Source organism: Eubalaena glacialis, chromosome 7 (assembly GCF_028564815.1).
Source record: "Eubalaena glacialis isolate mEubGla1 chromosome 7, mEubGla1.1.hap2.+ XY, whole genome shotgun sequence".
Classification (NCBI taxonomy): Eukaryota; Metazoa; Chordata; class Mammalia; order Artiodactyla; family Balaenidae; genus Eubalaena; species Eubalaena glacialis.
Genome location: NC_083722.1, coordinates 76,124,757 through 76,140,939, shown reverse-complemented (window position 1 = coordinate 76,140,939; position 16,183 = coordinate 76,124,757). Strand labels below are relative to the sequence as shown.

General features: G+C 58.5%; 1 protein-coding gene, 1 long non-coding RNA gene and 1 pseudogene across 3 annotated transcripts in view; 2 read left to right on the top strand and 1 right to left on the bottom strand.

Annotated features, from left to right (window-relative positions):
- The first annotated feature begins 2,143 nt into the window (after positions 1-2,143).
- DUSP7 (dual specificity phosphatase 7) lies at positions 2,144-9,489 on the top strand. 2 transcript variants are annotated; one of them, XR_009701615.1, is made up of 4 exons: positions 2,144-2,714; positions 4,200-4,634; positions 7,429-7,851; positions 8,077-9,489. XR_009701615.1 is itself a non-coding variant. In XM_061196919.1 (3 exons), the coding sequence occupies exons 1-3, from the start codon at positions 2,198-2,200 to the stop codon at positions 7,734-7,736; spliced, it is 1,260 nt and encodes a 419-aa protein (XP_061052902.1). In that variant the 5' UTR covers positions 2,144-2,197; the 3' UTR covers positions 7,737-9,489. The 2 variants fall into 2 exon arrangements, 1 of the variants encoding a protein (XP_061052902.1); XM_061196919.1 differs by having other exon boundaries at positions 7,429-9,489.
- LOC133095473 (uncharacterized) overlaps positions 8,079-16,183 on the bottom strand; it is a 46,007-nt gene continuing 37,902 nt past the window's right edge. Inside the window, exons 4-5 of the long non-coding RNA XR_009701616.1 lie at positions 9,177-9,289; positions 8,079-8,205 (exon numbers count right to left, since the gene is read on the bottom strand). This is a non-coding gene — a long non-coding RNA (uncharacterized LOC133095473). The remainder of the gene's footprint in view (positions 8,206-9,176; positions 9,290-16,183) is intronic.
- On the top strand, positions 13,919-14,042 carry LOC133095838 (U4 spliceosomal RNA; annotated as a pseudogene).

Below are 16,183 nucleotides of genomic sequence, written 5' to 3'. Positions count from 1 at the left end.
TGCTGTAGGCGAAGCTCCAACAGGCCCCCAACAAGCCCGTTGAGGAATGACTCACTGGCCAGCAGGTCCCCTCCCTTGTGGGTCTGCTCAGGCCTCTCTTTTGAGTGAGGTGCTGGTTGTCTCCATCCCTGACAACCAGCACCTAGACTACGGCCAAGGGGCCTGGCTTCAGAGAACCACCCTCCCAGCCTGACAGATTTGTGATGGACTGGTTGGGCACTGTCCAGACCAGCACGATCCCACGTGGGAAAAACTGAGGCCCAGAGAGGTGGGAACCATACTTGGGCCACACAACACGTCAGCAGGTGGCAGGGCAGAATCCACATCTGGGCCCCTCAGGCCCCGGGAGCCCTTTCCACTCGTCCTAGGTCCCCAGCGAAGTAGGCTCTGCCCAGCAACCCTAGGACAAGCCTGCGCAGGAAGCCAGAGACCTGATTCTCCTATCACCTCTCTGGGCATCGAATCTTGGGTGATAAGGCCACCTATGATTGCAATGCTGTCATCTTGCTGGGAGTGTGACTGTGGGAGAGATCCCTGCTTCTTTTCGACACAGCCCTGCAGCGGGATGAAACCCTTCACGTAGACCATCCTTCGCATGGACAAAGGGGGGTGGGGAGAGGGAGGTGGGCAGCGGGGACTGACCCAGGGCCGCCCCTCTTCGTGCCTTCCTGTCAGCGGAAAGCTCAAATCCTGTGGGTTCCAGAAGCACTCCCTTCGGCAAATCTCAAGCACCACCGCCCTTCATCTCTGACGCTAACCTCCCTCCAGCTGGGTGTAGAGGCAAGGTTGCGGGGAGCCGACCAGCCTCGGGCACAGTGGGAAGGATAAACCCCAAGGATGTGGGAGCACTCCGCCCAGCAGGGAACGGACCAGACGAACCGCAGGATCAGCCGCGAGCTCCCTCCCGACGCAGACAACCCTGACTCAGTAGGGAAAGTGCGGCAGGCCCTGCGCACGCGCACCGCTCGAGTCGAGCCGCTTTGTTCCAGCGCTACCTGCGGATCCATTCACCTACTCCGCCTAGGCAGCCTGCGAGCTGATACACAGCGCTCGCTGAGACCCCGCCCACTTCCCGCGCTGGGTGGAACTTTCGGCGGGCCCCGCCTTCCTCTCTCCGCCCCACCGTCTCCTTCGGCCGCGATTGGCCACCTGCGTGGCGCACTCCCGCCTACCACGGAAGTTGATTGGTGCGTTGGGAGGTGGGAGGAGGAGAGCCGATTAAAGAGGATCCCCCCTAGCACCCGCTCCTGTGGAAAAGTCACGTGGCGCTTCACTCGGCGCCTGTCACCACCCCGCTTGTGAAGCTTCCTTAAAGGGCCCGCTCTCTCTTCCCAGGTCCTTTCAGGATTTCTTCACCCCTGCCCGTGGAGGGTGGCACGGCCTTGGGCTGTCCTACTCCGCCAGTCGCCTAGGTGCTGATCTCCCCTCAGGCCTGCTGGGGTGAGACTACCTTCAGGTCTTCAAGCGTGTAGCCCTCATTGGGACTATGCAAGTTGCCAGAAACGGTGACCGCCTAAGCACAGGTCATGGCACGTAGTAGGCGTTCAATTTCCATTTGTTGAATGAACTCGCTGAGAATGAATGAATGGAGTTGACAGGAGGAGGGGGCTTTGGCTCAACCTGATCGCCCCTTCCCTCCGCCACATCCCCGGGGAAACTCTGCTTCCGTGAACGTAGGAAGGGGATGCCACGCGCAGGACGCCCCCAGGGCAGCCCTTCAGGGTAGGGCACAGAAGAGCTGGGAGCGTGGGATAGGGGACCCGAGAGGGTCTTGGCGGGGCCCCCAGGCGAGTCATAATCAGTTCTGGGCCAGGCGAGACGGCGGCAGCGCTGAGGCGGGGCGAAGGCCGGGGCGCAGGTCTCCGGGCACACGGGACCCCTCGCGCGCCCGCGTACCCCGTGGGGAGGGGCGGCGGAGTTACGGCGCCTTTAAGCTCGGGCGCCGGCCCCGCGGCCCCGCCCCCCGGAGGACGCCTCGGCGCGCGGCCGTCCGAGACGCCGTTTAATTGGGGCTGTCAGGCCGCGGCGCGCGCGGAGGGCCGGGCGGGACGGAGGCCGGGAGGCCGGGAGGCCGGGGCGGCGGGCGTGCAGCTCGGCGGGAGGCGGGCGCCCGGAGACGCGGCTGGGGCCCGCGCGGCCGGGGCGCCGTCCCAGGGCAGGGCTGCCCGGCCCCGGCCCCGGGCCGCCCGCGCTCCCCATGAAAAACCAGCTCCGCGGCCCCCCAGCGCGGGCGCACATGTCGGCCTCGGGGGCGTCGGCGGCTGGGGGCACCGGGGCGGGGTCGGAGCCCGGTGCGGGGTCTGGTTCCGGCGCCGGTACCGGGGCAGGCGCGGCGGCGGGTGCGGGGGCCATGCCTTGCAAGAGCGCCGAGTGGCTGCAGGAGGAGCTGGAGGCGCGCGGCGGCGCGTCCCTGCTGCTGCTCGACTGCCGGCCGCACGAGCTCTTCGAGTCGTCGCACATCGAGACGGCCATCAACCTGGCTATCCCGGGCCTCATGCTGCGCCGCTTGCGCAAGGGCAACCTGCCCATCCGCTCCATCATCCCCAACCACGCCGACAAGGAGCGTTTCGCTACGCGCTGCAAGGCGGCCACCGTGTTGCTCTACGACGAGGCCACGGCCGAGTGGCAGCCAGAGCCCGGCGCTCCCGCTTCGGTGCTTGGCCTTCTCCTGCAAAAGCTGCGCGACGACGGCTGCCAGGCCTACTACCTCCAAGGTGAGGGCAGCACCGAGACCCTGTCTGGGATTGGGGCTCTCCCGCGGCTCCTGGGTGCCCCAGCCGGAGGCCGCTTTCTCTCCCCGTGCCCAGCCTGCCCGGCCGGCGCCACGTCGCCCCCGGCCCGCATTCTCCTCTCCCGGGCGTCCGGCCCCAGCTGTGCGGGTTTAGGCTGGCACGCGGGCCTCCTCTACACCCCTTTCTGGGCACGACCTAAGTGGGTCGAACAAACTTCTCCCCGCCTGGGCTTTCCTTTTTTCGTGTTGTTGGGGCCATGGCAGCTCCTAGGTTCCCCGTGAGTCCCTCAAAGGAGGGAGGGTCCCCTCCTGGGCACCCAAGTTCAGCTTATACAGTCTGGAATGCGTGTTCCTGGAAGGCCACGGTCAGGACAGGAGCTTTTCATAATCGTCCCCGCCCCCGCCAGGGAATAGGGATCATTTGGGTTGGGGGACCCCGGGCATCCCCGCGTGGGTCTCATCACTTGGGAATCACCGCCTCTTGGAGGCGCTTGGGGCAGGGCTGTAAGCAGTGTTCCTTGCCCCAGCTCTGGTTTTCTGGGACCCCCAAGTCCTTAGCCTGCCACCCCAGAGATTGTGGAAAGGGGAGGCAGCGCTGGGAGGCGAGTGGCTGCAGCCGGTGTTTCCAATTAACATTCCAAAATGGCCTCTTGCTGGCAGCGGGGCGGGCAGGCGGGAGGGGAGAGGAGGCCTGCGGCACCCTCGGGCGCAGGGCCCATCCTTAGCTGCAAGACGCTCCCCATTTCTTGTCCCTGTAAAGCCCCAGCAGCCTCTCCTTCTGTGGGTCCAAGGCTTGGGGGGGACCTTGTGTTATAAAGGGGTGGGTTCTGGAGAGGTGGAACTGGGACCCCTTTTATGAACTTGCCCCTGCCGTGGGAAAGAGCCAGCAGATACCTTCACACTACTTCCCGTGTGGTTGAGAGTGGGGCTCAGGCACCCGATTCCCAGTCAGGGGGCCCAGGCCCTCTCTGCCTCTAGCTGACCCAGATGCAGCTCTGGCCCCTGTGGTCTCATCTATAAAAGGGGTTTGCAAACCCACAGGTGTTGGCCTGAGATGGGGTTGTTTGCTTTCCTTTACCTCTTAGCAGTTACTGAGCACCTATGGGTGCCAGGTGTGCATGGGAGCTGTGGAAGAGGAATGAGCTGGAGTCTGTCCTCAAGTGCCCTAAAGTTGGTTGTATGGCTGGGGCCCTGAAGCCCTATAGGTAAGGGTATGGAGCTCAGGCATGTTACTTTATCACTTGGGGCCTCAGTTTCCCCATCTGTGAAGTGGGTCATAGGATAGTTGTGGACAAGACAGGAGGAGGTACATGTGTAAATATGTAGCACCGCCCGTGTTGTCCATTGTTGGTGTTACGGTGCTTGCCGTGGGGAGCCCTGGCTGCTGTTGGTCTTGTGCAGCCTGTTCGATCTGGGGACACTGGCATTGTCAGTCTCTCATCTGGGCCCTGTCTCATTCTGGCCACAGGTGGTTTCAACAAGTTCCAGACAGAGTACTCAGAACACTGCGAGACCAACGTGGACAGCTCGTCCTCGCCGAGTGGCTCACCGCCCACCTCAGTGCTGGGTCTGGGGGGCCTACGCATCAGCTCTGACTGCTCAGATGGTGAGTCGGACAGAGAGCTGCCCAGCAGTGCCACCGAGTCAGACGGCAGCCCTGTGCCATCCAGCCAACCGGCCTTCCCCGTCCAGATCCTGCCCTACCTCTACCTCGGCTGCGCCAAGGACTCCACCAACCTGGATGTGCTCGGCAAGTACGGCATCAAGTATATCCTCAATGTCACGCCCAATCTGCCCAACGCCTTCGAGCACGGGGGCGAGTTCACCTACAAGCAGATCCCCATCTCTGACCACTGGAGCCAGAACCTCTCCCAGTTCTTCCCTGAGGCCATCAGCTTCATCGGTAAGTGCTGCTGCGTTTCGGGCAGGGGGGGTGGGCTTGCGCATCAAGGTGTGTATGGGACTCTGGGTGTTGCCCGTGCCTGGCTGGGTATCTTTGGGCCTGTCAAGACCTGTGTGTGCCCTGCATGTGCCAGCATGTGCCCATGGGTGTACCCAGGCCCACTGTGAGTCACCGAGGCCCTCGGGGCCTGAGCAGTCCCCCGACTCCCAGGCTCCCCGCAGCTGTTGGAGCCTCGTGGACTCTGCTGTCCAGCTTGGGTTTTTCTGGCTGCGCTGTTTCGGGCTCAGCAAGCTGAAACATCCCAGCTCTCAGACCTCCCACGGGTCTTGCTTGCTTTGCGTCACGCCTCAGCGCACATGTCTCTTTAGGGGCTGTCACGGAGCCTCTTTGGGCTTTACTGTGTACCTGAGGGGGCTAAAGTGTGGCCTGGAGCCAAAGGCCTACCCAAAACTGGCAGCTGTTGGAACGTGATGACCCAAAGGGCCTTGGCGGGGCCTCAGATGCTCCCGGCAGCCTGTGGGCCTTGCTTGGCATATAGGGGGTATCCAGAGAGTATGGGGAGAGGCTGAGGAAGCCCTCCCCAGAGTAGTGTGTTCTGCTGTCTGGCTTAGCGCCCTCTGAGCCCCCTGCATCCGCAGCCTCGGCTGACTCGGGTTCCTTATCTTTGACCTCCCATCCTGCTTTCTCCTTGGCCAGCTGGAGGCTGTTTAGATGGCAGGTCGTCTTTGGGTTCAGCTCTCACCCAGGATTCAGGAAAGGGACACAAGATCAGGGTGAATGTAAACCCTGGGCTCTCCGAGCCTGGTGACCCAGTGTTCTGTCCAGCCTCCGGTGGCAGGGAGGGGGTGGCCCGGCAGTCGTTTCCCTCTGGCGGCTATGTCCAGTGGAGGGCGTTTTGGTGTCAGCTGGGCTGGGCTCGTGTTAATAACAGGAAGTGGGAGGCTTCCCCGCCTCATCCGCTTACTGGGAACCAAAAGTAGGTGCCTGGCTGGGAGGAAGGAAGGAAGCTGAGGCCTGGGGGAGGGGCTGTGTCGGGGGCTATCCAGAGCTTCCCAGCTCTGCTTGGGAGGACATGGCCAAGAGTGCTATGGGTGCTGCCTCAGCATTCGTGCTCTCTCCCCAGTGAAGAGGGGGGTGAAGAGGGGGCCCTCAGATTTCCCAGGGCTGAGCCTGGTTTGTAGGTGTTTTTATCCTTCTTGGAGGTCCCTTTATATCTGGGGAGGGGGACAGAACAGGGTGTAGAGGTGGGAGGAACCATACTCCCTTTTTGACAAGTGAAGGAATCGAAGCCCAAGCATCCCATAGGACTCAGTGGGGCAGGATCAAGCACCAGCACCCCCAAGGCTCAGCCACACCCTTGGAGGGCTAAAAATAAAGCCAGCGGAAGTGGTTTTACTTTGGATCACCCAAGAGTGGGTTTGGGGACCAGGCCTTCCCCTTATCTTGATGTGTCACCACTGGAGGCTTGTCTCCACTACCCCCTTCTCCTGCCCCAAATCTAAAGGTCATACAACGTGGTTCCACGTGAATCCATGGCATCGGTCTCTTCCCCTGCTGGTCTGGCCCCCAGTTGGTCCCCGAGTCTGGATTAAGCACCTACTGCATGCTTTGCCCTGAGAACCCTCATGTGGGCTTAGGGAAGGGAAGTCCTGCCAGGCCGGAGGCAGTGAGCGCCATATGAGGAACAATTTGTGAACCTGTGGCATTTTGTAGGAGTGCATATTGTAGGAGTGTACCTGGCTCCCAGTGAGCTCAGGTGGGGACCTTGGGGACCCCAGGCCTGCCTCTTGTTAATCTGTACCCCTGGCACAGCTATGGCACAGAGATGCAGCTGTGCTCGGGTCTACGGGAGGAGAGATTACAGGACCGAGTTGGCCAGTGGCTCAACCGGTATTTGAGCTCCTACTGCGTGTCAGGCATAGGAGTCTGAGCACCACACTGGGGGAATCCGGGAGGAGGCGTGGAGGGGAGAGTTGGCAGAACTTGGTTGGCTGTGGTGGGAGATGTTACTGGCACATGGGCCAGGGAAAGTCTAGTAAGTGGGCTGGGTAGGCCCCACATAAGCAAACCCCACTCGTGAAACTAGGCGTGGCCCTGGTCCCAGTCCCTGGCTATTCCGGAGCAGGACTAAGGCCCCAGGGACTGGCTGGGCCCAGGGCAGAGCTGAGTGCTGCCCGCCGTTCCCTTGTGGAGGAGCCTCCACGAGGCCTGCTTCCGAGGAGGCTCTCGGGGGCACCCATGGAAGCTGCCCCAGGAGAGCAAGCTCAGCCCCGAGCCCCAGGTCGTGGGCTAGCAGGGGTGAGTGCTACGAGTTAGGAGGAACTTTTGTGTGACCTTGTGCTCGTCACTTGGTCTCTGTGCCTGTGTCCTCATTGATAAAATTAGCTTCGTAGCCATGGTGCAGATGACCTGAGAGGATGCAGGTGACACCTTGGCATGTCGTAGCACACGGTTATAGCAGCAGTAGGCCTAGCAGTGATCACAGTGTTTGTGGCGCCCTCCCTTGGCTCAGGTCCTTCTAAGAGCACTGTGAGTAAGCAGGCCCTCTGACAGGAGAAGACCAAGGCGCAGGAATGTCCAGTGACTTGGAGCTACTGTGTGGCAGAGCCCTCTCCACAGTCATGCTCTTGACCTCGACCCCAAGTTGCTGTCCCACCTGCCTGGGACTTCACCAGGTCACTCGAGAGTCGGGAGGCACCAGCCAGTCACCATGCCGCCCCCAGCCCCACCCCAGCCGCACCTGCGGTGGCTCCCTGGAGGAGGTGCTGCCCTGACCCGTGCCTGTGTGTTTCAGACGAGGCCCGCTCCAAGAAGTGCGGTGTCCTGGTGCATTGCCTGGCAGGCATCAGCCGCTCGGTGACGGTCACGGTGGCCTACCTGATGCAGAAGATGAACCTGTCGCTCAATGATGCCTACGACTTTGTCAAGAGGAAAAAGTCCAACATCTCACCCAACTTCAACTTTATGGGGCAGCTGCTGGACTTCGAGCGGACGCTGGGGTTGAGCAGCCCGTGTGACAACCACACCCCCAGCGAGCAGCTCTACTTCTCCACGCCCACCAACCACAACCTGTTCCCACTCAACACGCTCGAGTCCACGTGAGGCTGGGGGCACGGGGCAACGGGCCAGCCCCTCCCGGGCCTCCACAGGGCCTGCAGGGAGGGCCCATGCCTGCTGCCTCTGGCGTGAGGAACCCGGACATCGCCTGTGCCCAGAGGTGAGCTTCCCTCACCGTCCCGGGGAGGGTGCAGCCCACAGCCAGGCCTCCCCCGGCAGGACTTTCCGGAGGGGCCCTCAGCTCTCAGACATGTGGCTTTGGGAGTGCAGCGGGGCCTCGTCCTTGTCCCAGGACACTCCTTTCTGCTGATGGCCCAGCCAGTTTGGCTATTTTTTTTTTTAAAGACACATCCATGGACCTGAGTTTACTTTTTATTTTTGGCAGGTAAATCCGAGCTCCCTGGAGCAGAGTGTTCAAGCTCTTCTTGATTTTTCTTTTTTAATGAAAAGTGTTATTTTCAGGCTACATGCAACAGTGGATTGTATAAACCAGTATTTCATCCCTTTCTTGATCCTGCGAGAGAGAGAGAGAGAGAGAAGTGTTATCAGTTTGTTTTTCTTATTATTTCAAAAAGCAATTCTTGGGTTTTTTTAATGGAAAAGACAAACCCTGCGTTGATCTTGACCAAAAGCGTTTTGCACATGTGTGAAGCCTCCGTTTCCGCAGCGGCCCTTAAAGGGGTGGTTCGCTGCTCTCGCCAGCTTTGGACTCCCAGGCCTGCCCACACCTCCCACCTCGGCCCAGCCCGACCTGGCGCTGCATTTGCCTGTGATGACTGCCGCGAGTGGTGAGTGGTGGGCTGGACAGGTGGCCTTTGCATTCTCTGCCCACCCAACTGCCCTTCTGGTGGTCCCTGCCAACTGCCCCAGGCAGCAGAGGGAGGCCCTGCCGCTGTCCTGCTGGAGGTGGGGCCACAGGGGGCTGCCACGCAGTAGCATTAACCCTCCGGGCTCAGCCCCGAGGGGGGTCTGGGCCCCAGGCCCTTTTTATATGTACCCACTACTTCTGTCTCTTCCTCTCTCTGTTTGTAGCTGAGGGTGCAGGCCCAGTGGCTGGGGGGGCGTAGGTGGTGGCGCCCAGCCCTGCCTCCCCCAAGTCTCTTCCCTCACCCTGGTTGTTGCTTTGGTTCAGCTGCCACTCCCAGCCCCCTCGACCCGTGAAAGCCTGCCCTGTGCTCATCTTGCCCCTGCCTTCTATTAAGAAACTTGCACCCATTTCAATCCCAGGGCAGGGGTGTGCGGCGAGGATGGACAAGGGAAAGGGGTGTGAGGCTCTGTCCATCCCCCCACCCCCATATCCACAGAACAAAGCCACGGATTCCGTTATCCTCCTCCAGTTTTGTTCCTTCTCCAACCTCAGTTCTCCCAGGTGTCAGGACTGCGTGGGGCCCGGGGAGGGGTGAGCAGTCGGGCTGGGGTCCCTGAGCGAGCCAGCACTCAGCATGTGAGCAAGGCCACGGAAACTCTGCCCCCACTGCATCTTACCTCACAGGGGTGGTTTTCAGGGATTCTTTAAGGCAGCAGATTAAAATCTTGCCACAGTCAAGAAATTGACAAAAAGCTTCCATGCTGTACATGGTTCTCTTTCTCTCTTTTACCTTTAAAAAGAAAAACCCAGAAAGATGCATCAGATTTGTGTAAATGAGGGTATGCCAAGAGGGTGGCCAGTTTTGCTTTATGAACTTATGAAGGAAAATTTGTGACCCTACATATATATACACACACATACATATATATATCCCGATCCAGCAACGGGACTTTGTTTATATTGCAAATAAATATTATTTTTTCTTTAAAACGAGTTGTGTCTGATAAGGGCCAGGGGTGGAGGCAGTGAGGAGGGGAACTGTGGCCAGTATCCCAGTGCCTGCTCTGCGAGAGGCAGCAGCCTGATCCTGCCTGGGGCCTGTTGGGCACTTGCTTTGACTGGTCGGAGGTGCCCAAAGCTGGGAGGAGCGGCTGGGGTGTGGGCATTTCCCCAGCCCCTCAGGTGCAGGCAGGCAGGGGCATCTGGGCTTTCTCCATGGGCTTTGGCCCACTGGTTGACAGATCAAGGCTTGGAGAGGTTTTATGGACCAAGGTTACAAAACTGAGCCCCTGCTCGCCCAGAACCGCCCAAGGCTGTCCACTTGGACATTGCCCAGACTGCCCAAGCGCTCCAGGCTCCTGATCTGCCCCGCTGCGGCCCCAGCGCCCTGACCCTTTCTCTTGCTGCTCCTGTGGACGGGACATGGGGTGTGCGTTTATCAACCTCCCTCCTTCCCCCTCTGTCCCTGGGATGCCTATAGGACGTGAAGCCTGGTCAGTGAGCGGGTCAGCCCTGCTTTGCTCCTCAGGACCTGGGTGGCCTCAGACAGGTCCCTCAGCCTCCCTGAGCCTCAGTATCCATTTCTGTACAGTGGAGCCAGTCATACCCAGATACCCAGTGCTTTTCACGTTCGGGCATGATGAACACCTGATGTTCATTTCCTGGTTTGGACCTGGGCCTGCAGGGAGGGCTAGGCTGTGCCCAGCTTCTCCAGAGCAGATGAGCATCAGCCCTCCATGCAGGCCCCTCTGGAGGCTTAAGGCCAGGCCCTGGGGGGAGCAGGGGGCAGGCAAGGGTCCTGGAGAAGAATTATGGCCGTGGCCTGGGGAGCGCGAGGCCCCCAGTGGGCCCCACAGCCCCATGTTACAGATGGGGAAACGGAAGCTCCACAGGGGCTTCACCTCTGGCTGGACTGAGCCCGGGTCATGAACTTAGGGGACCTGGGTGCTGACTCCGTTTCCCCATCTCTGCCTCTCCCCTGGCTTTATCCCTTCTGCTGTGACCAGCACTGGACTGGCCCTGGGTGGCAGGTAGGTGGGCAGGGCCGGAAAAGTGAGAGCAATTCAGCCCCTTCCCCAGCACTCCCCTTTGGGCCGTCTAGGCTCTACCGTCTCTGTGTCTCTGTCCCTGCCCCATCTCTCCCCGTGAATTACGTCCAACCGGAACAGTCACACCCTCACGCATATGATGAGGGCTAGGTGGGTTCGAATCCCAGCTGTGTGGCTGCCAGCTCCTCAGCCCTCTCACTCAGCCTTCCCATCTTTAGAATGGGGGAACACTGCAGTGCGGCCAGCAGGCCCGTGGGAGGGGGAGGAAGGGGGTTCTCACAGTGTCGGCAAAGGGGCGGGGGCTACTTCTGCTCTTGGGCTCCCTCAGGGCCCTGGTCCTTCTGTGCCAGGGGCGGGCAAGGGGGTGGGGGCCTGAGCAGGCAGAGACTGGACCTTTGTTCCCTCGCTGCCCTTGGCCGGGGCTGGGGAAGCCCGCGGGTGCTGGGCTGGGGGCTGGGCCCTCGACAGGCCGAGTAAGTGCCTGGCAGTGCCACCGTGCCCAAGCACAGGGTGGGGGGTGGGCGCAGCAGTCTCCTCCAACCCAGCACTGAGGGGCTTTGCCTCCTATGCAACCTTAGGCCAGGTGGCCTCTGACCCTCAGTCTCCTCATCTGTAGAAACTCCCACCTCACTACCATGCCTGGCTGAGGTTCCCTTCAGCTTCCTGCTGGTGGGGGCAGAGGGATAGGTCATGGCTGGGTGGCTGGGGCCCTGGGTCCTTGCTCTGACCTTGGTCTAGGCCATGCTTACTCTGGACTACTGTCCCCTCCCTGGGTCCCAGGTTCCTGCCTCATGGTCCCTCACTCTGAGCTCCTGTTATTCCACCTTGTTTTGGCCGTGCTGTCCCCACCGTGGGCCCTGTCCGTCCCAAGCCATCTTTGGCTGAGTCCTTGGATGCCAGTGGAGCTCGAGGACACCTGGCTGTCGGCTGCATCTGCTTCGTCTCTGTGCCCTCAGTCCCATCTCTTTCCTCCTGACCCTCTTTTTGCCTCCCTTTGGGTCCCCGTTTCTGTCTCCATCTCAGCCCAGGCGCCCAGGACCCCCTCATCCACTTCTTAGCCACTTCGTAGCATTCTCATGGGAGGAGGATCTGGGCCACTCATTCACTCACTCACTCACTTGCACATTCATCCAGCAGCCATTTCCTGTGCCGACTGGGCTGTCCCAGGAGTGGGAACATGCCCGAGGGAAGTTCAGTGATGTCAGACTGGGTGGCAGGATAATGGGGCCCTCAACTTGTCCTCTGATAAATGAATCAGGTGCAACAGCAAGAGTGACTAAGGCTGGACACGAGAAAGAACTTGTAGCACTGTGGAGGAGTCACCCTGAAGGGGGTCTGACAAGGACACCACAAAAGAGATGAACATTTCCCTAGGGTGGTCCTGCTCCGAGCCCGGGGGAGGGGGAGGCTGCCCTCAGGAGAGGGGCCACCTCCACAGGACCCCTCCCCAGAGTGCAAACATAGTCATCCCTGATGAATGGGGCAGGGCGGGGGCAGGCAGCAAGCCTGTGCTGGAACCTGCTCCCAGCCCTGCTGCCGCCACCACCTGGCACACGCAGGCCTGCCCCCGGACACTATGTGTGCAGCGGGCAGACCCTCTGCCTCAGCACGGATGTGGCCGGGAACACCGGCACCCACACCCAAACCCTTAACAGAAGCCAGAGACGCTGAGTAGGAGCAAGGCCTCCCAACCCTGCTGCCCTGAGACTTTTCACCCAGGTCCTGCCTCCCCCATCGGGCTGGGAGCCTTCTCCCTCTGGCCGCATGAAGGACCAGACACACGAGCGCACACACACTGCCCCCTCATTCCTCAGACAAGACAAGCCCAAGCAGGTCTCACGGCGATGGAGGAGCCGCCCGCCTCTGACTCCAGCCTCCTCTCATCAGGGTGTGGCCCGGTGAGGTCATCCCTTCCCAGGCAAGGCCATTAAAGACCATCATTAGCAACTCCCCAGAGGTAAGATGAGGCCTCAGCCCCATTGTCTCTGGCTGGGCCAGATGAGCCGTGACAGGCAACAGGGGACTCCGGCCCCTGCCAAACCCCCTTTGCTCAGGAAGGCAGCCCCCTTCCCAGGTCTGCTCCGTCGCATACCTCCAGGGGGCATCATCTACCCTGTGGCTTCTGTGCATCTGTAGGATCTCCATCCGCCCCTCTACATCCACACCTCCTCCTCCAGTCCCAGGGCCCTGCCATCCCTGCTGCAAGCAAAGAGGGGCCGCAGCCCCTTCTCCAGGGCTGGATGGGCCGGGGGGGGGGGCGGTGGAGGGGTGTGGTCCAGAGGACAGGGGAGCCCCTAAAGAGCTTTAAGCCCATGGCTGGCAAGGTATAGTTGTCACTAGAAAGATCCCCCAGAACGTAAGTTGGTGCAGCCACTGTGGAAAACAGTATGGAGTTTCCTCAGAAAACTAAAAATAGAACTACCATATGATCCAGCATTCCCACTCCTGGGCATATATCCAGACAAAACTAGAATTAAAAAAGATACATGCACCCCTATGTTCATAGCAGCACTATTCACAATAGCCAAGACATGGAAACAACCTAAATGTCCAACAACAGATGAATGGATAAAGAAGATGTGGTACATATACACAATGGAATACTACTCAGCCATAAAAAAGAATGAAATAATGCCATTTGCAGCAACATGGACACAACTAGAGATTATCATACTAAACGAAGTAATTCAGACAAAGACAGACAAATACCATATGGTATCACTTATATGTGGAATTTAAGATATGGCACAAATGAACCTATCTATGAAACAGAATCACGGACATAGAGAACAGACTGGTGGTTGCCAAGGGGGAGAGGGTTGGAGGAGGGATGGAGTGGGAGTTTGGGGTTAGCAGATGTAAGCTTTTATATAGAGAGTGGATAAACAACAGGTCCTACTGTATAGCACAGAGAACTGTATTCAATATCCTATGATAAACCATAATGGAAAAGAATATTAAAAAAAAAAGAATGTATATGTAACTGAATCACTTTGCTGTACAGCAGAAATTAACATAGCAGTGTAAATCAACAATGCTTCAATTTTTAAAATATTGATTAAAAAATTAAAAAACAGATCCCCTAGTTTCTGAGTGGAGAATAGGCTGAGGGGCAAGTGTTCAGGACAGGGGACATTGAGGAGGCTAGGATGGTCACAGTGGGTGGTGGGGACTGGACCATTGTAGCATGGGAGGAGACGGGGAGAGAAGGACACAACCGCAGGACCAGCAGCACTTGAGCCTCATGGGAGGCAGGACCCATGGTGCGAACACAGGGTCCCAGTGTAACTTAGCAGGACCCTCTGGGGCCTTCCTGGGACAGACCCCTCCTCCATATCCTCTGCTGTAGCCCCTCTCTGAAGTACCCAGATAGCTTTGCGGAGTGGCAGTATCGTAGCCAATGAGGTTTATCCGAGGCATGATTATTGCTAATTGAAGTACCCAGATAATGGTATCTGATGCACATTTCTTGAGTTGTTTTACAGATATGAAAACCATGACCTGGCTATTGTAAATAGAGCTGCAGTGAACACTGTGGTACATGATTCTTTTTGAATTATGGTTTTCTCAGGGTATATGCCCAGGAGTGGGATTGCTGGGTCGTATGGTAGTTCTATTTTGAGTTTTTTAAGGAACCTCCATACTGCTCTCCATAGTGGCTGCATCAATTTACATCCCCATCAACAATGCGAGTCCCTCTGGCTTTACATGATGAACTCATTTAATCCTCCCTGCAGCCCTGGGAGGGGGGTGCTGATTGTCCCCAATGGGCAGATGAGGAAAGCAAGTTGAGAAGGGTCTGCACTGGGGTCTGGGTGCACGTCTGGCTGACTCTGGAATCCTTGCTCTTGTCATAGTGAAGAACAAATCTGCCTCCATATTGGACCTGTTTCTTTTACTCTAACCTTTGTCTTCTATTACTTTTGCTACAAGTTAAGAATGTTGCCTGTAGCCTGAAATATACAGGACAGCCCATTCTCAAGGCTCTGACTTTCAAAGGTATAACACTTTCCCATTCATATAGAGATAAAAGGTTGCAGAACAGAGAATAACATTTGTCTTGTTGGAGGTTTACAGGAACATCATGACCTTGGCTACGAGGACAGACGCAAGAAGGAAGGATTCTGACACCAAGAAGTTTGCACCAACCAACCACACCCCCTCCCCCTTTTAACATGAAAGAAGCCTGAATTCCAACTCTGGTAAGGTGGTTCCTTGGGACATTAGTCCACCATCTTCTCACTATGCTGGCTTTCTCAATAAAGTCGTTATTCCTTGCCCCAACAACTTGTCTCTCGATTTACTGGCCTGTCATGCAGTGAGCAGTACAAGCTTGGACTCAGTAACACTCTCAAATATCCCAGGCCTGAGAGGTCCATGGTGGCTTTGGGGTCTTTGACCCCTCCCACTCCCAACACCACCTGGGCTCCCACCGGTGCCAACCCTAGGAGCAGCATCTTGAGGGAGGGAGCCTGTAACCCCCTTTCTGAAGGGATTACAATGCATCTGTGGGTTCCCTGGGCCAGGCTGGGCAGGGGAGGCAGAGGAGGAGAGCTGGCATCACCTCGGGAGGCTTGGGAGGGAGTGTTGAGTCCGGGCTGTCCCAGAGTGCAAAGGCTGGAGGGGCAGAGACTCAGGGACACCCAATTCTAAAAGGTAAGGTGTCAGGGAGGCTTCCCAGAGAAGGGGACATCTTGTGGTAAAGATGGAGCTTCTGCTGTTCCTGCCTCCAGGCCTTTGCCCCTGCTATTTCCTCCCCTTGAATACTCTTCATCACCCACCGCTCCCTTCAAATGGCTAACTCTGCCTACTCTTTTCCCTGAGCTTGGCTCAAATGCCTCCTCCTCCAGGAAGCCCTCCAAGCCTCTTCCCCCAGCTGAGGTTCTGGCACCTCCTCTGGCTCCCATGGCCCTCTGTGCAGCCCCATTCCCTGAGCTTGGCTCAAATGCCTCCTCCTCCAGTAAGCCCTCCAAGCCTCTTCCCCAGCTGAGGTTCTGGCACCTCCTCTGGCTCCCATGGCCCTCTGTGCAGCCCCATTCCCTGGAGGCCTTGCTTGTCAGGACGCTGGGTCCAGCTGGGCATCATCATCCCTCTGGCCACTGTCTGAGGCACCTCTGGGAACTTGCCCAGCTCTGGATGTCAGGCCTGCGTGACCTGCGCACACAGAGATGTTGCATGTGTCCCCAGAGTACACGTCCTCACGTGTCCAGGTGTTGCTGATTTTGCACCTGCCTCTGGAGATGCTGAGGAGGTGGGACTGACAGGATCTCTGGCCTCTGCAGCCCCTGTTCTCCCTGCCTCTGTGCCCACCATGGTCGCCTGCCCTCCCCTCTAGTTCCAGCCAGAGCTCCTGTTTATAAATATCTGCCACCACATCGGCTAAGTGGAGGGGTCTGGAGGCCACGCTAATTGATTAATTAAACACTCTCGGTTAATTAGCTCCGTCCCTCCAGGGAAAAAAGCCTAGAGCTGGAGCCAAAGCCTCCTCTGGGCTGGGGGAGGGTTTAATTAGCCTGGGTCAGGCTGAGCCTGATGCCAGCTGCTGGGGGCAGTGGAGAGCCGGGGAGGAGTTCTGGGCACTGGAGCCAGCGGGGCCGCCTGGGGTGGGGATAAGGGGCCTCCAGCTTGGGCCTGAA